The sequence below is a fragment of the Lupinus angustifolius genome, unplaced genomic scaffold, assembly GCF_001865875.1.
Source record: "Lupinus angustifolius cultivar Tanjil unplaced genomic scaffold, LupAngTanjil_v1.0 Scaffold_11_27, whole genome shotgun sequence".
Taxonomy (NCBI): Eukaryota; Viridiplantae; Streptophyta; class Magnoliopsida; order Fabales; family Fabaceae; genus Lupinus; species Lupinus angustifolius.
The window spans coordinates 7,316-33,043 of NW_017718523.1; the positions used below are offsets into that span (position 1 = coordinate 7,316).

The following is a 25,728-nucleotide window of genomic DNA, read 5'->3' on the forward strand; positions in this document are numbered from 1 at the left end:
ATTATTTTAAAATACATCATATCCAAATATTAATTAGAAATTATAGATTTTTAAATTTTGATTTTATATAAAACGGAAATATCCTCATCTCCATTCAAATTGTTTATTTTCTTTGTATGAGCATTCATGCCAAACGTTACCCTTATGACCAATTATTTCTGGCTAAATCAAGAATGAATAACAATATTATAAAAGAAAAATATGTATACGAAAGAGTTTTTTACATTGTTGTTGTATCATCTATCATTTATTTTAAATTATTATTGATTTTTTCAAAAAAGTAATTCAAATGAACATTGGATTGGATGTTGTACTGACTATGACTATATGTACATCTTTACATTGTCATTTTATACATTTAATATTCATATTAGAAACATACAACAATAAATTGACACTATTTCTCATAAAAACCAAATTAAAACCTAAAAAATGTGATGAATGACCATAATAATATTTTAGATTAATGTGACCAACCATAGCTTCAATTTCATCCCAACCCTTAAATTCATCCAACACTTCATGTTTTTCATGCAATAGTAGAACCCTAAATAAATTCCCCAATTGTATTTGCAAATCACTCCATCATTCTCGTGACCATTCTCAACGACAACCTCTCCACTACACATACAAGTAATTTCTCTTTCCTTTCCTTCTATCTCTTTCAGATTTCTTTTTCGAGTGTTAAACAGGTGAGTTTTTAGCGGTTTTTGTTTGAAGAGAATAACTCTAGAGACATATTCTGAGTTCACACGCAAAAATCTTTTTCACAACAATAGGTCTATATATTTTCTAACCTGAATTGGTATTATTGGATTTAAGATTTTATGGTGTGTGTCAAATTGTTCTGTGCATAAATATTGAGAATATCTAAACGGACTCATAATAGGCTATCTGTAAGATAATTTTTCACCCTTTAATCTTTTTTTGTACTACCAATGTATCTCCTCACCTTTTAGGGTAAGGAACTAGTCCATTTCGGGTTCGTGTTGCCCTTCCCAACAACTGTCACTCTCAGGAATCTAACATCCGGTGATCCAGTGGAGCCTTACATCACTAGACCAATACCTTGTTGGTCACTCTTGAATCTGAAGTTGAGATTTGTAAGCTATCTAAACAAGTTTGTTGATTTGTCAAAATAGCACTAAGAAATGTGTGAAAATCTTCAATTTGAGATGTGGTAAGAAATTTCCAGATTTTTTCAATCACATCATAAGTGTTTGATAAGTATTCAAAGTTAAGGTCAGAGAGGAATTGACAATCTTCGAGAGCATGAATTGTGATTTGAGAGAAAGATGAGATACCTTGAAAATGTGAATACACTAAGTTCAAGAACTTATGTGACCCTGACAAAGATTTTCCAATGGAAATGTTGCAATAGTCGAATGTGGTGCCATTTTGATTAGCAAGCACAGTTTGGCAATAAGAAGGGTATAAAATGTAGTTGCAAATAGTTTGTGGTGGAACAATTGATGCTACATAGTTATTTGCTATTGGATAGGATGCCAAGAAAGATAGTAGAAGTGAAACATGGAAAACAAGAATGGTTTAAGTTCTTGAAAGCCATTGATATTTTGGACAAAGTAGTTAAATGTTGTGGCCTTAGAGAAATGGATTGATGGGTATATATGAAATGCATGTCTAATTATGCTTCTTATATAGATCACATGAGATTTTGTATTAGTAAATGATTAATTAGTGTCATTGAATGCATTGCATATTGGAAGTCAATTAGAAGAATTTGGGTTGTTGAGTTGTTGGGGATAAAGAATTTTGGATGGACATTCACTAATTGTGCATGTATGCAAATATTCATATGGGTTATACTTAATTGTTTAAATTGCAAATAAGAGGCATATATTTGGTGCATGACTCATAGCAATTAGATTTGGTTTTACTTTGTCAATGGTTGGGTTGGTTCCTAGCAATTTTACTAAAAAAGATCTTTCAATAACTAATTTGGTGAGTAGACAAAAATGAGATAACATTATCAATCTTTTGTTGTGATTATTAATTTGAAAGAAACATAATTTGGTGAATTTTAGGAGAAATTATGTATCATCTTAGCTCAGACATAAAATTTATAGAAGGTTAAAGTATAATATGTAACAGCTCTTACACATAGCCTATTATGAGTCTGTTTATCTGTCCAGTTGGATTAGGCGTGTTCAAGCATGGGGTTTGTTTTATGATTGTGTTGGAAGCACCAAATAGATGGTTTCGTTTGTGTTTGCCTCTTTGTGATTCATGAGGGCGTTCAAGGAATATATTCACTCTTTGAAAGCTTTGATTTTGCTTTTAATACTATGTCAATAAATACAATGTTTATCTTGTCTATTATTTGTTCAGTGCTTTACTAGAACCTTTATGTCTTTCATGCTTAATTTGTTGGAGTCATTAATCTAATGATCTGCTCTTTGTGCATGATGCAATTCCAGATATTGTCCACTTAAGACTTCCTTCAATGGCAAAGGACCAACCAATTTTTGTCAGAGATGCTGTTTTCAAACTGCAAATGTCCCTCCTTGAAGGTATCCACAATGAAGACCAGCTGTTTGCAGCTGGATCTTTGATGTCAAGGAGTGACTATGAAGATGTTGTAACTGAACGGTCCATTGCAAACACATGTGGTTATCCACTCTGTCGCAATGCTTTGCCATCTGATCGCCCTAGGAAGGGTAGATATCGAATTTCACTAAAGGAGCACAAGGTCTATGACCTACATGAGACATACATGTATTGTTCTTCTAATTGTGTTGTTCACAGCAAAGCTTTTGCTGGGAGCTTGCAAGATGAGAGATGCTCGGTTCTAGACCCAGAGAAATTGAACAATGTTCTTAAGTTGTTTGGAGATATGAATATGGAACCAGTGGAGAAATTGGGAAAGGGTGGGGATTTAGGTCTTTCTAGCTTGAAAATTGAGGAGAAAACAGAAACCAGCACTGGGGAGGTGTCTTTGGAGCAGTGGGTTGGACCTTCAAATGCAATTGAAGGTTATGTACCAAAACAAAGAGACAGCAATTACAAGGGCTCTTCTCGGAAAAATATTAAAAAAGGTGAGAATATGATGGCATCCTAGATTCCTAGGTAATTGTTAGGAGCGGTAGATAATCAGATAATCATATGCCTATTCTTGCTGAGGAGTGTCTTGTTTATTGTATCATGTGCATTGTTGGCATGGCATATGGATTGCTATGATAAGACTGAAGCTAAGGACCTAATTTATGAGAAGTGGAATAGTGTAATTGCTTATTCTTATCCTTTTTCATTTTCCAACAAAATGAGCTTTATTGTGTTTGCAGGGTCCCAAGCTACTCATGGCAAGTTCACTGGTGACAAAAATTTAATTCTCAATGAGATGGACTTCACGAGTACTATAATTATGCAAGATGAGTACAGTGTTTCAAAAGTATCATCAAGTGATACAGAGACAACTGCTGATCATGAAATTAAACGAACAGCTGTGAGGAAGCTGCCAAAAAAGGTCGGCAGTAAAGTGGACAGAGAAAATGATGGTAGCATTCAAGAGTTGTCTTCATCTTTTACGAGTGGTCTGAATTTAAATACCTCCGAAAAAGAGAAGGAACCACTGGCCAAGGATTTAGCCAAGTTAAGTGAAGCTGAGCTCAAATCCTCTCTCAATCCTTGTGGTAAAAAGAAAGTTGTTCATTCAGTCTCCATATCAGAAAGACAATCTGATGTAGAACAGAATAAGTATGAAAGGAAATCAACAGAACTCAAAGGGGAAACAAGTATAGTTGCTTCTAATGATGGTGCTTCCACTTCCAATTTAGATGCTATCTATGTTGAAGAGAAATTTCAAATAGAAAAAACAACTGAATCATGCAAGACTAAACCCAAGTCTTCTCTTAAGTCCTTAGGTGAAAAGAAACAAAGCCATTCTGTTACCTGGGCAGATGAAAAAATCAACAAATCCGGGAGTAGAGATCTTTGTGAGTTTAAAGAATTTGCAGATATAAAAAATAAACCTGACATAGTTGGTAATGTGGATGTTGTTGATGATGAAGAACGATTACGTTGGGAATCAGCAGAAGCATGTGCAATTGCATTGAGCCAAGCATTAGAAGCAGTTGTATCGAGTGACACAGATGTCACTGATGCTGGTAATTTCTTTTACTTTACGGGTTTTCTATGTAATATTAAATGATTTTTAGATGGATTTTTTGTATGAACAAATCTTATGCAGTTTCTGAAGCTGGAATCCTTATATTGCCACGTCCACATGATGCTGTTGATGAAGGGACTGTAGAGGATGTTGATATGCTAGAAACAGATTCAGTTACTTTGAAATGGCCAAGAAAGCCTGGATTTTCTGATCTTGATTTGTTTGACTCTGAAGACTCGTGGTATGATCCACCACCAGAGGGTTTCAGTTTGACTGTAAGTCAATGGTGTAATTTTTTACAAATATCCAAAGCTGTACATGTTTTCATGATATGTTCTATGGCATACCCTGATGCTTGTTTTAACTTCCTATCAGTTGTCGCCATTTGCAACTATGTGGAATGCCCTATTCTCGTGGATAACATCATCTTCTTTAGCATATATATATGGGAAGGATGAAAGTTTTCATGAAGAATATCTCTCAATCAATGGAAGAGAATATCCTCGCAAAATTGTCTTGGCAGATGGTCGATCATCTGAAATAAAGCAAACTTTAGCCACTTGTCTTGCTCGAGTTTTACCTGCACTTGTTGCTGAGCTCAGGCTGCCAATACCAATATCTACGATGGAGCAAGCGATGGTAGGATTTGTTCTTGTTCATGATGTATAATAGTTGTCATGAATTAAGTCATTACAGATTTATCTATACCTTTCATCCTTGAAGCGCCCCCAATGACCACCACACACACTTGTCTTCATAGGTTGTACTATGCCATTCCATGTATGGCTCCATTTAGGGACCTGAAATACTTGTAAATACCAAGATGCATTGGTAGCACTTAAATGCGTTGATGCTGAGTGCTCAGTGTTTCATTGATTTAGTATCAGGGTAGCTGTTAGTTTGGTAGAAAAGCAAACATGTTCCCTGATGCAGGACAAGGAACGGGTTTAGATTGGTAATTTTGGAAAAATCTTCCCAGAATTGCAGATAGGTTTAAGATATAATCTTTATATCTGTATTAAGCTAAGACTTTCAAGAAATCCAAATACTTGTTTTCATGTGGATGGGTTATATAGAGTTTGTTGTTCTAATTACTTTCTCTTAGGTATGCCTGTTGGATACAATGTCATTTGTGGATCCACTTCCAGCATTCAGAACAAGACAATGGCAAGTGATCGTTCTTTTGTTCATTGATGCGTTGTCTGTCAGTAGATTACCTACTCTTATCCCGTACATGACAGACCGAAGGGCTTCGTTTCACAAGGTGAGACCCTTTGTGTATCTCATACTGTTTATTATTTTATGTGTTATTTTATATCCTAGCAAAAAACTTAATTCCTCTGTATGACAATGATTATTTAGTTGATATAGTTCATTTAACATCTAATATTTCCATGACATAGTTTTCTAGAATTTTGCTTATTTTTCTTCTGTATTCCGTTTATAAATATTGTCACTTCTGTTTATTGGTTATAATAGGACATTAATAATATAAGTACCACATGTCTTGTACTTAGTTTTTTTTTTTCTTTCTTGCTCAATTTTATAGTCACATTTTATGGTTCTATAATTCTATTTTGACTCTGTGTGTGCTGGGGATGTGCTATATGCAATCAGTTGCATTGTGGAAAACAATCCCGAATCCTGTATGAATTTAGCTTCTGCTGGCTAGCAAAGTGTTTTTGTGTCAAAGCTGGAACAAGTAGATATCTTCTAGCAAACGGGGACACTTCACAATAGTCATCATATCCTTATTGTGTCCACATCGGACAAGTATATGTATTAGAAGACACTTTCAGATATCTTCTAAGAAAAAGAGGCACTTCACAATAGTCACTGTGTCCTTTCGTGTCCATGTCGGACAAGTATATGTATTAAACACTTTCAGATACTCCTAACTATATTCTATAATAACAGTGATATTTACTTTTTGATTTTTTTATACCATTATAGATGGAAATATCATAACAGTTAGATAAATTAATTTTTAAACATTCTTCCTCTCTTATAATTTAAGATTTGTTCTTTTATGTTATTCTTATATTGATTTTATATATCTTGTTCCACAGTCAAGTCTTGTCTCGAATTTTTAAAATTTGTCACATTCCTGTATCTCGGTGTTGTATTTGGATACTTTACTTTAACTTCAAATTCGTGATGTTTTTCACTTTAACTTCAATTTCATTGATATCTTCAAATTTGTTGACGTCATCACTTTAGCTATCTTATTATTTTGAAGTATTATCTCTTATATTTTTCACTACTGATTTTGATATAATAATTTTCACTGTACTTTAAATTAGAGTTTGTTACACATTGTTCTGATGTTGGTTTGGTGAAACAGGTTTTGAATGGCACACAATTAGGTCTGGAAGAGTATGAGGTATTGAAGGATCACATAGTGCCACTTGGCCGGGCACCTCAATTCTCTGCTCAAAGTGGAGCATGAAAACATGGAACTACGTTAAGTAATGACCCACAACCTTATACTTTATTAAATCTGTTTTTTTTGGGTGGTTGTGTCTTTTTTCCAACACCTGTTTATAATGATGGGATTCAAACTTCACTCATTGGAGGGAACGCTTCAACATTGTTTTCTCAGCCAAACATGTTCTAGTTTCATTTACAGAATTGATGACATATCTATATACCATTACAATATTGTTGTTTTGGACTTCTAATGTGGGAGTTTGGATATACTATTGAAATGAATGTATGGTGCAAATATGAGTAGAGTCCAATTTGGTCTTCAAATGGTGTTGGTCCTACGGACTGTGAACGGATTCGCCTCTGGCCTCTGTGCATGTCAGAACCGCATGAGTTCACTGGGATGGAGCGCAGTCCACCAAAATTGGCATAGGCTACAAAAGGGAATTAAAACAAAATGGGATTCAATGGTCTCTCCTTTTTTTCCCTTTCTTATAACAGAATATCTGTCTTATATGGGGAAAGTTGATTTCCACAGCTTTTCATAAACATGTCGTTGTGTTATGATCATGATGGGATGAGGAAAAAAAAGTAAGTGATAGAAATTGAAAGTGTGCTGTTAATCATCCTTTGCTAGATGATCACTCGAATTTGAGTACGTTTATGAATTATGATGAACAATATGCAATCTCTATATTCACAATAATAATGAAATAACTGGAAAATGGATACCTATGTTTACATAAACATTCCATGTCCGATTATACGAATTTACACTTCGACAGAATCCTCATATGATAGCTCATCAGGTGCTGATGAATTGATTACTAGTGCATTATTCTGGGCATGATCAATTTTTTGATTCTATCTCCACATCTTTTGGGTATGCAGAATTGTTAAATGTCCAATCTTGTTATTCTTCGTTTCTTCCAATACATTCTTTTTCATCTTGGCTGATTCATAAGACCATACTTGTAGTGGTAGCCTTAGTGGAGTTCATCAACAAGATATTGGTATAGTGATATAAGGCTCTGCTACATTTCCAAAAAGATCCAAACGTTAATTGTTCAATTCCTAGAAATGATACTTTCAAGTAAGAATGCAATGGATGGGGATCACCTGTCCCTAATGATGTCAAATTCTCTGTCCCAAACCAATCTATATTAACACGTGGATAAAATAAAAAATAAGCAAAAAGTAATAAAGTGAAACATTCTAATTGGCTTGAGACATGGAGTGGGATACCGTTTGGGACGGATGATCTCCATTCGAATGCAATATGATCATTTTCAAGTAAGAATTTGAAAGTTGAAGTGGATTAGTGTGAAAGGAGTGTAACAGAGACAATTTTTCACTAAGTCTCTGCTTTGAAAAGCTCACCCTCATAAGTAGTTTTTCAATGCAATGACACATAGTATTGGTAATTAGGGCTCCTTTGTTCATGCCTAACAATGCCCACTAAAATTAGGGCGGGCAAGGCATGCTCGTTTATAAATAGTGCATGAAATATCATGTCTCGCCCACCCAAAACATGGGCAGAGTGTGCTTGTGGGCCGCTCTAAATTAAATAAAATATCTAAAAATGATCTAGTACACGGAACAATGCAATATATTACATAGTGTGACAGTATGATTCAAAATACAAAACATAACACTTTGTTTTGCATAAGTAAGACATGTAGTTAATTGGTAAGATATTATATTTTGGAAAATTGATACATTGTACTCAAGTGATGAGAACATGAATTATTCTTGTCATACTTGGTCTATCAAATTTCTTATTGTAGTGTTCATTGATACTCGTGGGCTGCCCATTTGAAATATTTGTAGGTAAAAAGGGCATGTTGGACGGACATTTTATGATGGATGAACACATTTTTCATGCCTTATTCGCTCAAAACGTGCGGGTGAGCGGGTCCCATAGGCATGGCCCAAATTGTCAATGATAATGACACATGATACTTGAGATCAATATAGGAATGCGTAAATATAATAATGGTTATAAATGTGCAATTTACACAAGGCTCCACACCAAAAATCAATATTCTAAAATTAAATAAGGAATACATGAATGTAAGAATGTGTGTCTCTTTGCGTAATTAAGATTCCTAATATGGAGAAACATAAGTGTTATCCATGTGTTTAATGTAGGAGTGATGAACTCAAGGGGGCTGCCTTAAAATTAGGATCATTTTAGCTTGAAATTTTGTGTTTTTTAAGTTGTAATTCGGTTTTGGTGAATGGTGGAGAATTTGGGGTTGTTTTGGTGATGGAAATGGAAAAGATTAGAAGGGGGAAGCGCCACAAGTAGCAAGAATGTTTGATAAGCTAGTGTTAGTCACCACAAGCTAGGAAGCTTGATAATAATTCATCAATGGTGGCCACAACCAACAATGGAGGTTTTTAGGAGAATTCTCTCAACTAAAATAAACACAAGGTTTTCTCAAAATTAAACTTGCTTTATTAATGAATAAGCCAAAGCTATGAATAGGCAACAAATCCGTGAGTAGAGATCTTTGTGAGTTTAAAGAATTGGCAGATATAAAAAATAAACCTGACATAGTTGGTAATGTGGATGTTGTTGATGATGAAGAACGATTATGTTGGGAATCAACAGAAGCATGTGCAATTGCATTGAGCCAAGCATCAGAAGCAGTTGTATCGAGTGACACAGATGTCACTGATGCTGGTAACTTCTTTTACTTTACGGGTTTTCTATGTAATATTAAATGATTTTTAGATGGATTTTTTGTATGAACAAATCTTATGCAGTTTCTGAAGCTGGAATCCTTATATTGCCACGTCCACATGATGCTGTTGATGAAGGGACTGTAGAGGATGTTGATATGCTAGAAACAGATTCAGTTACTTTGAAATGGCCAAGAAAGCCTGGATTTTCTGATCTTGATTTGTTTGACTCTGAAGACTCGTGGTATGATTCACCACCAGAGGGTTTCAGTTTGACTGTACGCCAATGATGTAATTGTTTACCAATATCCAAAGCTGTACATGTTTTCATGATATGTTCTATGGCATACCCTGGTGCTTGTTTTAAGTCTAAAGATAAAATCCTAATTATCTTTGAATACTAAAAGATAATATCCTATTTAAGCAAATCTGAAATATAAACTAAAATCCTAACTAATCCTAAGATAATGTGAAGATAATGAAGTTTAAAATCCTAAATTATCAAATACATAAGATCTAATCCAATCTGGTTGGTTTATTGAAAAGATAATGTTTGCCTAAGTTGCTAGTCAAAACAAATATATCTTTACTTGAATCATTGATTGTAGCTGCTCAACCTCTTAACTTTATCTCCTTCTATTTAATCAATTTATTCCTAATTCTACATGAGAATGAATTCTCATTTAATCATAACAATAAAAATAACCTAAGTTTAAAATAGATCATAAGGACATAAATGTCCATCCTTCATGTAATCTCTAGGGTCAATTGAGTCTTTTGTGACCTTCAAGGTTGGTGATTTGGCTTTAGCCCTAGTCATAGGACCTTCATGACTTCTCTTGCCCTTGGAATCAAAGGTTGCCCTAGGAGGGTTTACATCATCCCCTCGCCCTTCAAGTGAATTCGTCCTCGAATTGTCTTCAATCTTAACTTTCTTTCTATTCTTGCCATGATCTTTCAAAGAATGACTAAGTGTAGAAAAAATTTCAATAACTTCAGTCTTGGGGGTAGGAACTTCCTCAAGTGTAGGCTCAGCCAACAACATGTGGCTGGCTTCCATATGGGTCACATCACATAAGACCTCATCATGGTACTGCCCTATGGAGAAGGGTATCATGACTTGTCTATCCACAACCAACTCACCCACATCACTTAACCTCTTATGCCACTTGATGACAACCTCTTTGTGGATTGTCTTTGTTGTAGGATCGTTTCTTGTGAAAGTCCTATTTTATATTTGATTGTATTGTAATTGTTGTTATTTTGATTTGGTGTTTGCCTTGGGATTGCCTCGGCTTTGATTTGTAAGAATGTTTGTGGAAGATTTGATGATGGATTGAATGCTCACGGGTGGAATGGGATGAAGTATTCTTGGTTGGATGGTGGAATGATGAATGGATTGTATGATTATTCACGATTTGATAGCTTGGAATGTAGGTTGATGTGTTTGTAAGTATTTGAGAATATGGAAGGGGAATTGGAATGAATTGGCACCACAAACAATGGAATTGGCGCCATAAACAGTGCACATCCTCCAGGCTCCATTTTTCTTTGGGACTAGGATGACTGGGATGGCACAAGGAGTTAGACTTTCTTGGACCCACCCTTTGTGCATAAACTCCTCAACGTGTTTTTGTATTTCGTGATTTTATTGAGGATTGCTCCTATAGACAGACCTATTGGGCAATGAAGCACCAGGAATCAAGTCAATATGATGTTTTATGCCCCTCAAAGGTGGAAGATCACTAGGGACTTCTTCAGGGAACACATCATTGAGTTCATTCAAGAGGTCTTTCAAGAATTGAGGCATAGTAGCCTTCTCAGTAGTCGTGCTACTCAAGCAAAAACTTTTGCACAAAAGTAAGTACATGGGCTACCTTATGATCAAGGCATGTTTTACTTCACCTTTTGTGACAAAATAGTTCTTTTTAGGATCATTTCCATCATTCTTTTTGACTTACTAGAGTCTAGGGTTTCAGTCGTGGCTTCCTTCTTCTCTGGGTCTATCTTTTCTTTCAGCCTACGCTGATTATCACTCACTTGTTTTGGAGACAAGGGTGATAAGACCATTTTATGATTATTATGCATAAATGTGTACTTATCAGAACGTCCCTCATAGGTAGCATTCTTGTCGTACTGCCATGGTCTACCCAAAAGCATATGACTTGCCTTCATGTTGACCACATCACAAAGGACTATATCCTCATATTTTCCAATAGTAAAAGGAACATCAGCTTGTTTATTCACGACCATCTCTCCATCATCACTAAGCCATTGTAGCCTATATGGTGTTGGGTGTGCCTTGGTGTTAAGCTTTAACTTAGACACCAATCTTGTACTAACCATGTTAGCACAACTCCCTCCATCAATGATGAGGGTGCAAATGTTACCTTGCACAAGGCAGCGAGAGTGAAAGATGTTCTCTCTTTGATTCTCCTCATGGTCTCAGTTTTGACTCCCAATGAGCCTTCTAACTATGAGTATATCACCATCGGGCATATAAAGATCACCCTTACTATCATGTTCCTCATCACTAGATGTCTAGATTGAGACTCAATATCTCCATTTAGGACCATCATAGTTCTCCTCGTAGGGCATTGAGAAGCAATATGGCCACGCCCCAAACATTTGAAGCATTTGATGTCACAGCTTCTTTGGTTTGGATCTACGGGCTGTTTGCCTTGGAACTTGGTTGTCCCCACAACCTCCTTAGTGCTAGGGCCACTCTCTTTTGTTGCATTGCCCTCCTTCTTAGATTTTTCCTTCCAAGTATTAGATGGATACTTGGTTGCTGAATTAGAGGATTACTTAGACTTCCTCCTCTTGAGTTGTTGTTCTACCTTGATGGCCTTTTGGACAAGGTCATATAACTCAACATAAGGCTACAGCTCCACAACATCCTGAATTTAAAGGTTCAACCCATGTAGGAACCGAGCCATTGTAGCTTCTCGGTCCTCATTGAAATTGGACCTAAGTAGGGCCAGCTCCATCTCCTTGAAATACTCATCAACTGATTTGCCTCCTTGAGTTAGCCTTTGCAATTTATTGTGCACATCCCTTTAGTAAGAACTAGGGACAAATCTCCTCCTCATCACCCTCTTCATCTCTCCCCAAGTGTTTACTACTTCCTCACCATATCTCCTATCTCCTTCTCTCCTTTTGGATCTGGTCCCACCATACCATAGCATACTCCTTAAATTCTAGGGCAACAACCTTCACCTTTTTCTCCTCACTATAATGGTGACATTCAAACACTTGCTCCATTTTTAACTCCCACTCATGATAGGCTTATGGGTTATTAAGTCCTAAGAGTGTAGGGACTTTATTTTGACCCCTTCTAACCTATCCTCCCTCCTCCCTCATGACCTCCTCCCTCACGGCCATCCTCAAAATCATCCTCCTCATATCTCCCTCTCCTATAGCCTCCCTCATACTTATCCTCCTCATGTCTACCTCTCCTCTCACCACGACCCTCATCCTCCTCACGCCTCTTCACGCCTCCCTCTCCTATCTCTCCTCCTCCTCCTGTGGTCTACATCACTACTAGAATCACCCTTCAGCCTCCTAACATCTATTCTCATTTGATCCATTTGCCTTTGTAAGGCCTGGAATTTGGTGCTTATCATAACATGTAGCACGACTGTCCTTGGTGATAATGGAGAACCACTATCTTCTGGACTAGCCATAATATTACTCTCCCCACTTTTCTCTCAAGTGTTTAAATGTTTCACTCTCTCACTTTTCTCTCAAGTGTTTAAGTGTTTCACTCTCTCACTTTTCTCTCAAAATTTTCTCCTTTGATTCTTGAGTGAGTCAAGTAATCAAGTTAAGTATCAAAAACGTGTGACAAGTTCACAAGATTACCAATTGATTTGGTTTGTAGCTCGGCTTGGGTGTGTGTAGGGTATAGAGTTTGTGTTTGGGTCTGTTTGGGGTTGATTTGTAGGTTTATGGTTAGGGTTTGGTCTTGGGTTTGTGGTTTTATTTGGTTTTAGGGTGTGTATTCGGGTTGTGTAGGTTTTGTGGTTGATGTTTGTATTTTGGATGATTTTAGGGTGTGTATTCGGGTTGTGTGTATTCGTTTTAGCTTGAAGTCTTGTGCTTTTTAAGTTGTAATTCGGTTTTGGTGAATGATGGGGAATTTGGGGTTGTTTTGGTGAAAGAAATGGGAAAGATTAGAAGGGGGAAGCGCCACAAGCAAGAATGCTTGATAAACTAGTGGTATTCGTCACAAGCTAGGAAGCTTGATAAGAATTCATCAATGGTGGCCACAACCAACAATGGAGGTTTTTAGGAATATTCTCTCAACTAAAATAAACACAAGGTTTTCTCAAAATTAAACTTGTTTTATTAATGAATAAGTCAAAGCTATAAATAGGCAATCTGCTTTGGCTGAAATAAACTAAAGATAAGTCTAAAGATAAAATCCTAATTATCTTTGAATACTAAAAGATAATATCTTATTTAATCAAATCTGAAATATAAACTAAAATCCTAACTAATCCTAAGATAATGTGAAGATAATGAAATTTAAAATCCTAAATTATCAAATATATAAGATCTAGTCCAATCTGGTTGGTTTATTGAAAAGATCATGTTTGGCTAAGTTGTTAGTCAAAACAAATATATTTTTACTTGAATCATTGATTGTAGCTGCTCAACCTCTTAACTTTATCTCCTTCTATTTAATCAATTTATTCCTAAGTCTACATGAGAATGAATTCTCATTTATTCATAACAATGAAAATAACCTATGTTTAAAATAGATCCTAAGGACATAAATGTCCTTTCTTCATGTAATCTCCAGCGTTAATTGAGTCTTTTGTGACCTTCAAGGTTGTTGATTTGGCTTTGGCCCTAGTCATAGGACCTCCATGACTTCTCTTGCCCTTGGAATCAAAGGTTGCCTAGGAAGGTTCACATCAAGGAGAAAAGACTGAATAAGAAAGAGGGAAAGTAGGTAAATATCTGGAAATCAATAACAAATAGAATATAATATTTATGCATTGTTAGTATAAAAATTTATATGTAGTCAGTACATTATCTATTATTCATTTCTATTAGTGTTTTTTAGAAAATCAATGATAATAAAAAATAAATAAAGAAGACGGACATATTTTGTTATGGCCTGAGCAAAACTTGCAATCTTGTATGTGAAAAAACCAACTATCATTGATATCAATTCTATGTGGATAAAGTCATATTCTGGAACAAGAATCCTGCAACCAAGCAGCATTGTCAGGTAGTCCAAAAAAATGCAGGTCTTGACCAGTGTTTGAGATTAATGAACAAATAAAAATAAGGAAAGTGATATACTTGGCATCCCTAAAAAGAGGTCAAGAAAATAAGTTTGCAAATTAAATTAATTTCATTAACAAAATAATAATTGTTAGAATTGCAATCAGAAGGGGACTTACCCATTCCAGTGGTTATAAATCATGACTAATACAACATGAACCAGTAATCTTGGTTGTCAAACTGCTCCCCTGCAAGTAACATCCCATAAGGCTTCTGTTATTTATGGTGACAATTAGTGTTTTAAAGTGGAGTAAGAATCCTCTCTATTAATAGAGAGAGACAAATACTACAAAAAAACAAAGGAAAATGGTAAAACGTTTTTATCTTTTTATATACAATGTAATAACACTTTTGTCATTGAAAACATAAGTCAAGTACTTGTCTCTCCATTAATGTAGAGCATCCTTGTTTTTTAAAATGTGGTTGTAGTCATGATTGGAGTCAAGATTATTGCGATTGCGTCAATGCGGTTGTGACGATGTAGATTGCTGCCATTCCGATATGAATTATTTTGTTATTATAAAATATTTTTGAATTCGATGCTGTCCAAAATCGATCGGATGCAATTGCGGTGTAGCCCAATACAGCCGTTTCATTGTGATTTAGTGTTGCACCATAATGATGGTGCGATGAGGTTATTGCAGATGTGGGGAATGTAAACATCCTACACCCCTTTATTTTCTCTCCTTGTTGTTTCTATCCTTTGAAAGCTCTCGTGTCCCTACCCAGCCCAAATTCCCAAACACATTATAAAAACTTTTTCACTAGTAAAGGCCAAAAATAGTTCAAGAGGAGAAATAAGTTAAAACCCCATTAGTTAAGCTAATCTAGAACAATGTTGTATAATGTATTTAATGTTTCAGGTAGTTTTCAACTCAAATATCTCCTGAGTGCATTTACTGAGTGATGGTTGATAGTAAGCTAAATTTTACTCAAGGAATAAAATATCAATTAATCTGAAATCGTTCACCAAAGCTTCTTGAGCCCAGCAAGGAATGAAAAAGAGAGCATCTTAGAAACCTAATATTCTGTTGTTTCATTATTATTAAAATGAAGTGCAGTGACAACAATAAAGAAAACAAAGCTAATGTTATGTTGTTTCATTATTATTGATAAGTGTGATTGATATAAGTATGAGCCCTATCATGCATGATCATTTCTGGTATCCTACAATGTATGTCACTTCATGTGCCATGGGTGGTGATTGATTACAATTGATTGAAAAATGTATTGAAGTTAAAATTTTTATTATTAAGTATTTTTTTAATCAATCATAGTTCATGACACATGAAGTGAGCCATACATTGTAAGACTCCTTGTATCCTTGTCACTAAATCTACAAAATGATGATTATACCTGATTTGGTAAATTTCGTTTCCATTTTCACCAAAAACCAAATTATACAATTTATGTGTTTTCCTATCCTTGAACGGACTATTATTAAGTAAAAACACACCAAGAAATAGAACTCTACATAATCATTATATAAACTTCAGGAAAACTTGGTTCTGTTAGTTTCATAGCTTTGATCACATGTCTCAATATGTTAGTTTAACAGGCTTGATGCTCAAGTTAGATGGGGCACCAATATGGGTCAGTCATATCCATATCGATAGCCTCCATACTGCATAATTATCCAAATTCCTTAAACATCAAATAAAGTGAGATAATTAATATAAAGAAGAATATAATAGAACTGCTACCGGAAAGTTAGGGCCTAACATTGTTGAGTGGGATTGAGATCACATAACCACGAAGATATTCATAGAAACGCAAGGTTCAAAATTGTATTCAACAACAATAATTTCTAAAAAATAAATAACATTAACTAAAATTTCTAGCCAATTCAATAAATAAATAAGATTAAAAAATAACCATATAGCAAATGATTGATTATGAGATTAAAATGAATTAAAATTCAGACCTTTTGAGATAAGCTTTTTGAAGCAACCGATGACCATATGAAGTCATCAGATGCCAAAGGGTCCTCATCATCACCAGTCACTGTTGAAACCAGTGAGAAGAAACAGAATGCACTTTCAAGTGCAGTGAATTAGCAAAGCAAGAAAATGAGATTAAAGAGAAAAGAAGAATAGTGTTTGAAGAGAAGTATAAGAGATAGATGAAAAGGATGTATTTGATATTGATATTGAAGTAGTACATGGAAGAATAGTGATGTTTCTATTTATAGCCTATACCAACTAACTAACATCTAAAAAATAGTAAAACCATAAAAACAGAAAACTGTTTTTACAAAGCTAAACAATTGAATTATACAAACTGAATTACAATTCTTCAACAGTCACCACCACAATATTTGCTGAGCTTGGCAGTGGTGGTGGGAGGGTCACCATACTCACCAGGAGCCACACCAGTGTACCCTTTCATGGGCTTTTTCTTGAACCAGGATCAAATATCTAAACTCTATCCCACCAATTATATTTAGCCATATAATTTAAAATGACATATCATTTTATTGTTATTTTAACAATTTAAAAAATATAACTCAATATTAATTGTCCATGATTTAATGATGATAAAGAAATTATATACCTTTCAGTTCTACTCCATGTCCTCGTTATCTCTATATTAAGTATTTTTACTACTAAAATAATAATAATTTGATAAATTGTTTTGAAGTTATCTAGGAATAGCCCGATGCAATTAGAGGTTTAAGATGATGGAATAAAATAAATAAAGAAGAGGAAAGGATGTCAGCGGTATTAGTTTTAAAATTGTCAAAATATTAATAATATGATATGCCATTTTTAAATTACATGGCAAAATATAATTAGTAGGACAAGTGATCCTCATTCCTTTTTTCTCTATAGGGGACAATGTACTAGTTAGAAACAAGATGAATAAAATGAATTACAAATTGCAAATGAGGAAGGTAGTATTAGTTAATTCATTGGCTATAGGGATGGACGGATGGTGGTGTGGTATGGGGTGTTGTTCTACTGGTTATAGAAATCAATGAGTTATAATAATAACACAACTCATAAAAATATTAACCAAACTTCCCACTCCTCCATATCCTTTCTTATATAAACAGTGATTACCTATCACAATTCTTATCCCACTTTTCTATCTCAGTCTAATGAGAAAGTGTTACTGAATTAAAAAGAAAAATTATAAAAATATAAATTAACATTTTTATATTACTTGGATGAAGTTGATTAGTTCAAGACATGGGAACATACTCATTTGGACTGAGGATCCATATTCCTCTTACACTAATTTTTTTCCGATGCTACACAGTGGCCCAAAGCCACAAGGAAACAAACAGAAATAAACTAAATTCCTCTACAAAACACAGTAGAGGCTTTGTCTAGAAGTAAACTAACAGAGATAAAGCTAGGAACCACATCAAGTATTCTAACATTCCAATCCAAATTCAGGCCATGCTTGGCCAAACCGTCCGCCACACCATTTGCCTCCCGGAAGACATGAGCCCAAGCAACTTTGTGAAACTTAGCCAAGACAGTGTGGATTTGACAAAGTAGAGTAGCACAAGAATGAGAGGACTCACAACTACTATTCAAAAGCTGGATGCAACAAGCCGAGTGTGACTCAATGCTAACATAGTTGAACCCCCTCTGCACCAGAATCCGAAGACCAACCAGGATGCCCCATAATTCTGCGTGGACGGTCGAACAGCTTCCAAGGTGCTTAGCATAAGCAAAGAGAAAATTACCACAATCATCCCAGACCACCCCACCACAGCTAGCTGAATTCCTCGAAGCTCAGTAAGCGCCATCCATGTTCAGCTTTACCCACCCACCATCCGGAGGGAACCAACAAATGATGGGGGAGTTGGGGTTAGAAGTTTTCACCCAAGTGCACTGATCTATCTTCAAGGCCTCCCCACAACCTCTGCTTCTCATCAAAATCTCGGCACACAAAGTAGGCACATATGAAGACTTATGATAAAAATCAGCATATTCATGTGCCACCAAATGGAGTCCAATGCCAACCCGAAAACCAGATTCCAAGCCACACCATCCACGTGAGTGAGATTGCAACTTAAATTCCCCACACACCAATCAATAAAGTCTTATGTGAAGAAAATATCTCCAGCACTGATATTCCGCAATCTGCCCCAAACTTCCTTCACAAAAAAATAGTTGTGAAATATGTGCTCCATAGTCTCAACCTCTAGACATCTCACACACACAGCAGACTTGGTTCGGAACCACTGTCTGTTTGTTGGAAGATCATGATTAAGGATACGCCACAGAAACATGGAGATCCTATACAGTCCTTTCCAGCTCCAGATCACCTCCGCCCAAGGAGTGTGAATGAGACCCCCTTAGCCAACAATAATGGAATAAGCCGAATTAACAGAAAATATACCATCCTTGGATCCTACCCAGGCCACACTATCATCAGGACCCGCCACACTCGGGGGATGAAGCGCCAAGATCTTGTCTAGAATGTCCTTCGACACTACTCGATTAAGAAGACTAATGTTCAACTCCCCATTCAGATTAACTAGATCTGCCATATTACCATGCACCAGAGACAGCTTATCCTGAGCCCAATGTAATTTCTCCAGCGTACCTTCCTTATGCACCCAGTTATCCTTCCAAAAATCCACCAGTCTGCCATTCCGAATTCTCCAGGAGAGGTTATCCTTGATAAAGACTACCCAATTTTAACACCTTTCCAAAAGGAGGACTCCCTAGCTGACCCATTCCAAACTGATATTAAGTTATCCCCACACTCGTACTTCAATCTCACAACTTGCACCCACAAATCCCATCTCTGTTGTTGGTAACCTTAACACAGCTTTCATCATAAAACTATTATTCAATATTCTGGCTTGATGCATACCCAGACCACCTGCTTTCTTAGGTTTACAACAAACCTCTCAATTGACCCAGTGGGTATTTCGAGACTCAGCCTCCTCCCCCCAAATGAAGGACCTGCAAATTTTGTCCATATTGTCACAAACTGAAATAGGCAGAGGGGTGGTCTGCATTACGTACGAATGAAGCGCTTGTAGGACTGACTTAGTTAAGGTGACCCTCCCCGCAAAGGTGAGTTGCTTGCATTTCCAGTTTACTGAGCCTTTTCTTGGCATTTTCCACCACATAGCTATAAAGACTTTTTCTAGACCTAGTATGCTGCAGTGGCACCCCAAGGTATTTCCCCAAGTCACAAGCTCTACTATAACCGAATGCATCACTAATTTGCTTGCGAACATTCTCATGAACATTCTTAGAAAAGAAGATTTGGATCTTATATTTGTTCACTTATTGCCCTGAACTAGAACAAAACAGGTTAAGGCAAGAAGTAAAAATTCCTACCTGCTCCAGACTAGCTTCAGCAAAAAGGATAAGGTCATCCTCTAAGGAGAGGTGAGAGAGCTTTGGACCGTTATGACAAAGCTAGATGGGTTTCCAGAGCTCGACCTCCACCGCCGAGAGAATAAGATGAGAAAGTCTCTCTATACAGAGGACAGAAAGGTAGGGAGACATAGGATCGCCTTGCCTAATTCCACGCCCCGGATAAACAGAGTCCAGAGCTTCACCATTGCAAAGCAACTGTATAGACGAGCTTGAAATACAATGCTTAACCAAATTCACCATGAAAACCGGGAAACAACATCGACCGGAGTATCCTCAACAAAACTCCACCGAAGCCTATCATAAGCCTTTTCAAAGTCAATTTTAATGACCACCCAACACATCCTACCTTTCTTACTCTTCATGGAGTGAACTTCTTCTTGGGCGATAATTATATTATCACTACTCTACCTACCCGGAACAAAATTGCTCTAGAAATGCCCAATCAGGTGGTGCATAACACATCTCAATCTGGAGGCAATGATTTTAGTTACCACCTTATAAGACATATTGCAGAGGCTGACGGGACGGAAGTCCTTCAAATGGCAGGCATGCTCAACCTTAGGGATAAGAGTAATAAGAGTTTCATTCAACTCACCAACTAAACTGAGGTTCTTAAACACATTGCTAAACAGATCACATAACCTAGCACCCACGACATTCCATTTGCTTTGATAGAAAAGAGCCTGGAGCTTTGTAACTACCGATGCTGAAGGCTGATCTTCTAATTTCATCAAAAGTTACCGATACACTCAACAAATTAATCTGATTCTGAAGCAACCGAGGAAACTTTCCCGAAAAGTAGTAAGGCAAGGCCCCCCTCCCTCTTCAGTATAAAGCTTCCTATAAAAACTCGTATCCATAAGTTCCAACTCCTCTCTATTCCGGATCCAAGAACCGTCATCATTTTGCAGCATCATGACATGCTTTTTTCTCCGTCGAATAACCATTGAAGCATGGAAATAACAAGTATTCCTATCCCCATAGATAAGCCAATTAGCCTGAGACTTCTGGGAAGGGCTATGTCCAATCTCTCTTTAAGTCTACCCCGATGCCAAGTGAACCAAGGTCTGATACACCCTAGTTCAATCAAGTTACACTCACTGATCAGCGAAGCAAAACCCACCACCCCTCTAGGGGGGGAAGAGGGCTACTGCTACCCACACGCTCATTTTCTGAAGCCACGACATTGAAATCGCCAATCAGACACCATAGCTTATTCATTTCTTTAGCCATATCTCGAATAGTCGTCCATAAGCTTCCCCTTCAAGAGAAATTCGGACTTCCAAACACCACAGAAAGAATCCAATCTGTTCCATCAACCCCTCTGACCTCCAAGGATAACAATTGATCAGCGACTTGAAGAACACGAGCATTCCAGGAATTGGAATCCCAAAGACACCAGACCCCGCCCGATCTACCCCATGCATCAATTTTAGCAATGCCATCAAAACCCAGCTTACTAATAACTTTATCAGCCTTCTCACCACTAATCTGAGTTTCCACCATAATAAAGAAAGAAACTGAGTACAAACCTATAATATCCTTTATCAAGGAAGAAAACCCTTTTGCATTTGCCCCCTGCAATTCCAACACTTAATCCTCATAAAAACAAGACATTCTGTTTGGGGTTCGTAGACCGCATTCCATCATCCTTATGAGATAACCTCACACATTTCTTGATCAGAAGAGATTGGATTCCCTTGATATATCCTCCGAGGTAGGATCTGCCTGACCTAGAGACATAGGCTTAGCCTCATCTAAACTTTCCTTTCGTTAAGGGTTGATTATCGGGCTCTGCACTCCCTTTCCCTTCCTTTTAATCCTTGCCTGTGGAGAGAAAGAATGGTCGCCACCTCTGAACTATCAAATAGTGGTTGGCTACCATCCAGGGTCCTTCATACAAGGCATGATTGTAGTCCTCCTCATCTGAGAAATGCACTAAATAATAGTTATGTGGTAAATCCACAATCTGCAGTGCACCTCGTGCTTCCTAAAGTTTCCGAAGTCAAGACTCCATAAACCTCATGGGTAAGGTAAACCCTAGAATCTTCCCAACCAAGGCTTTCCTCCAATACTGGTATCTTTGGACATGGGTTGAAGTTGCCCCCATCTTCTTCCTCCTTATCTTGGTACCATCTATTCTCCGCCAAGTCGTCTTCATCTTCCTCCAATGTACAATCATCCTCTGCAATGGGGAAGTTCAACAGTTTCTATCTGTATGAAATATTCTCCTCCCGAAGGGGGCTCCTACACTCCACCATAATTTCTAGTCCCATGTTTCTATCTCCTGTATCAGCCCTAGTTTTGACTTTCTTCGTACTTCGTCATAGAGAATTCTCTTCGAGGGAGTCATTTCCGCGAAAAACCCTAGCAGCGCTCATAAGAACAGTGAGTAATAATTAGCAGAGCTCAACCTGGTTGTCTAATATCAGAGGGTGGAAATTCTGACATGTAACTTTATAAAAATTATAAATCATCAAATCAACTCCCACTTCATAGTTCAATTTTGGAGAGGATGTTAGTTCACCCCATTTATGTCTAAATGAGCACATTGCCTTATTCTTGTTCAAGGTTTAATATAATAAATTATCTCTACAGTCTAGATTAACCACACGGTCAAAATAATCATTTAAAAATAAAAGTAAGAAAAAGAATTGACGTGCATACACTAACTAATACTCCCAACTCTTATTGAGAGTTTTTCTATAACAGTTTTCAACAAAAAAAGCACCTCATCTCCTTGTATTGGGAATTAACACACCTATAGTAAATTAACAAACAACATTCCTAGATTAAAAATATATATACAATGAAGGAAAAGAATAAAAGAACTATTAAATATAAAAAAATAAAAACTTACAGACATAATTGTGCTTGAAATGAAAAAATTAGTCGGATTCAATTACAAGGGACCTCTAGAAACTAATTAGTCACAAGGCTAAAACATATAAAATATAAGAAAGATTAAAATAAAATATAAACACAAGCATAAAAACGTTTATCCAGATTTCTAGACAACGAAGAAGCATCATGCTTTGTTGGACAAAACCCATTCCCTATTAACCCACTCCTAATGCACCCATATCCGCCTCTCACTTCATGGGAAATTTCCATGACAGTGGAGGAGTTATAGTTCCTCCTAAACCCTTCTATAAATAGAGACACTTATGTATTGGGAAAGTCATGTCATTCTTTGTTATCTTATGAATAGAAACACAAAGTGAGAATTATAAAAACACTAGTGGTTGAATAAGAAAAGTTGAGTGTCATATAGGGAAGGGAGGAAACCAAGTTCCTAATCTTCAAGGAACGCATAAAGGGAAGATAGAGAGGTGAGAACAAAGACAACCAGAAGGCTATTCTTTTATACATGTGAATGTCATAATGTTAAGGTACTAAATTAATGGGTTCTTATAAATCATTAAAGGCTCATAATAGTTTTTAAAAGTATAATAATTGGTATCACAGCATCAAGTTAGGAACATTATGACATTTCTTGTATTTCTAGAAATGAATGACGTATACATGAACAAACATGCATCTACATTAAAAATACATACACATCTTTTAAGAATGGAAATCACATATATTTCAGTACAATCATTCATGTTATTTATTTGGGTTGATGCTACATTTGTATGAATGTTAAATTCAATACTCCTCTAGCATGAATGTTAGATTTATCAAATTGCTAATAATGATTTAAGTGGACATCAATTATAGTTAAGATTATGATGTCATAAGGAAAATAAATTATGTTTATTTATTAATTATATGCATATTTTGATCACCCAAAGGTGGACCATTGCATATAATTAAGATTATGATGCTATTGGGATAATTAATTGGATTTGTTCATTAATTATAACACATATTTTGATAATCCAAATGTGGATCACTATGCGTATTTAATGACATTAAAGTATTTAAACATACTTTTTTGTGCTCGTTTATCCAAAGATAACATGCATGGTTAAAGAGTATGATTAATTACCATTAAAGAATGATATTGTGCATCATTAATAAATGTTTAATGCATTTAAATTTTATTCAAAGATAAATTAAATGCATGAATAAAAGTTTGTTTGAATCCATAAAGGTTTATTCAAAGCATTAAAGTGTAATAATGTCTTATTTTAACTTCTTTCAATGCATTCGCCTTAAGCAATGGATGTGTCAAGTTTAAAAGACTGAACTATGTTGATTGGTACGAACAAATCTAGTTCTCACTGGATGTTATGGAGTTGGACTTGACCATCATTATGGATAATGTACCAATAATAACTGAGACCAGCTCGGAGGCAGACAAGACTCTATATGAGGCTTGGGAGCGGTCAAATAGGTTCACTCTTAGCTTGATGAAAATGTCAATCTCTGACAATGTCAAGTCGTCTATGCCTAAGACGAATACTCCAAGGGAATTTATGAGAATGATCAAGGAGTACACCCAATCCGACATTACTAATAAGTTTGTGGTGGGAAACCTCATGACAAAGCTGACGACCAAGAAGTTTGACTAGTCGCAGCCCATTCATGATCATGTAACTAGCATTGCAAATCTGGTTGTGAAAATGAAAGACACGGGGATGGAGGTGACAAAAGCATTCTTTGTACAGTTTATCATTAATTCCCTTACTATTGAGTTTGGCCAATTTCAGGTGAACTATAACACCATAAAGGAGAAATGGAATTTTCAGGAAGTAAAGGCCATGCTCGTTCAGGAGGAGGGGAGGTTAAAGAAAATTAAGAATGAATCCATTCACTTGTCCATTCAAGAGTCAGGTAGCATTAGCATATTCAAGCCAATCAATAGGAACAAAGGAAAGGGAAAGGGAAAGGGAAAGGGAAAGGGAAAGAAAAAGATCTCCATTAAAGAATGGAAAATCCATAAAGAAATGAAATGCTTCTTTTGTAAGAAGAATGAGAACTATAAGAAGGATTGTCCTAGAAGGCAGAGATGGTTCGAAAAGAATGGTAAACATTTATTTCCGTTATATATGAATCATTTCTAATTGAGGTTTATAATACTTGGTGGTTAGACTTTGGTGCAACAACTCATGTGTCAAATATTGTGCAGAGATTCCTTTCAATCCGAACCTAGGAAACTGAGAAGTTTCTTTACATAGGGAACAAAATGAAGGCATGAGTTCATGGAATTGGGACATACAGATTGATCATAGATAGTGGAAAATATTTAGATCTAGAAAAGTGTCTTTATGTTCTTGAATATTCTAGGAACTTGGTTTCTTTTGCTATGCTAGATTGTATAAGTTTTAATTTTAAGATTGAGCATTTTGGTTTAAAATTATGTAAATATTTGTACTATTTCGGTTCTGATACATTAATGAATGATTTTTAATGCTTCAATCTTGATTTTAAATTTAAGGAATAATAAGGTTAACAAAAAGTGATTAGGCCATATATCCAAAGAAAGGATAATGAGGTTAACAAAAAGTGAGATTTTACCTCTTTTAGATTTTGGTGATTGAGATGTTTGTTTAGATTGTCTTAAAGGAAAACAAACTAAACACATATCAAAGAACTCAACCACAAGAAGTAGCAAACTTATTGAATTGATACACATAGATATATGTGGTCCTTTCGATGTTCCATCTTGGAGTGGTGAAAAGTATTTCATCACTTTTATAGACGATTACTCACGTTATTGTTACCTATATTTGTTGCATGAAAAATCTTAATCATTAGATGTGCTAAAGATATTCATTGACGAGGTTGGAAGGCAACTTGAAAAGAAGGTTAAGGTTGTGAAGTCTGATAGAGGTGGTGAATATTATGGAAAGTATACTGAGAATGGACAATTTCTAGGACCGTTTG

General features: G+C 36.1%; 2 protein-coding genes across 4 annotated transcripts; both read left to right on the forward strand.

The window, feature by feature from the left end:
- Window positions 1-544: 544 nt before the first annotated feature.
- Window positions 545-7,915, forward strand: LOC109337817 (putative RNA polymerase II subunit B1 CTD phosphatase RPAP2 homolog). Of its 3 annotated transcripts, none has more exons than XM_019574878.1 (8): window positions 545-633; window positions 2,439-3,056; window positions 3,303-4,124; window positions 4,208-4,401; window positions 4,502-4,765; window positions 5,232-5,390; window positions 6,471-6,594; window positions 7,824-7,915. In XM_019574878.1, the coding sequence occupies exons 2-7, from the start codon at window positions 2,465-2,467 to the stop codon at window positions 6,573-6,575; spliced, it is 2,136 nt and encodes a 711-aa protein (XP_019430423.1). In that variant the 5' UTR covers window positions 545-633; window positions 2,439-2,464; the 3' UTR covers window positions 6,576-6,594; window positions 7,824-7,915. The 3 variants fall into 3 exon arrangements, with proteins under 3 accessions (XP_019430423.1, XP_019430424.1, XP_019430422.1); XM_019574879.1 differs by lacking the exon at window positions 7,824-7,915 and adding an exon at window positions 6,677-6,873 and having other exon boundaries at window positions 6,471-6,591; XM_019574877.1 differs by lacking the exon at window positions 7,824-7,915 and having other exon boundaries at window positions 6,471-6,654.
- A 1,012-nt stretch (window positions 7,916-8,927) lies between these two features.
- LOC109337816 (putative RNA polymerase II subunit B1 CTD phosphatase RPAP2 homolog) lies at window positions 8,928-9,531 on the forward strand. Its single transcript, XM_019574876.1, has 3 exons — window positions 8,928-8,952; window positions 9,045-9,242; window positions 9,326-9,531. The coding sequence occupies exons 1-3, from the start codon at window positions 8,928-8,930 to the stop codon at window positions 9,529-9,531; spliced, it is 429 nt and encodes a 142-aa protein (XP_019430421.1).
- Window positions 9,532-25,728: the final 16,197 nt, after the last annotated feature.

Coding starts and splice junctions, on each gene's coding strand:
- LOC109337817 (XM_019574878.1), top strand. CDS start 2,465: ATGGCAAAGGACCAACCAATTTTTGTCAGAGATGCTGTTTTCAAACTG. Junction 4,402..4,501: donor CAGAGGGTTTCAGTTTGACT/GTAAGTCAATGG, acceptor ACTTCCTATCAG/TTGTCGCCATTTGCAACTAT. Junction 5,391..6,470: donor GAAGGGCTTCGTTTCACAAG/GTGAGACCCTTT, acceptor TTGGTGAAACAG/GTTTTGAATGGCACACAATT.
- LOC109337816 (XM_019574876.1), top strand. CDS start 8,928: ATGGTGGCCACAACCAACAATGGAG. Junction 8,953..9,044: donor GGCCACAACCAACAATGGAG/GTTTTTAGGAGA, acceptor AGCTATGAATAG/GCAACAAATCCGTGAGTAGA. Junction 9,243..9,325: donor CACAGATGTCACTGATGCTG/GTAACTTCTTTT, acceptor AATCTTATGCAG/TTTCTGAAGCTGGAATCCTT.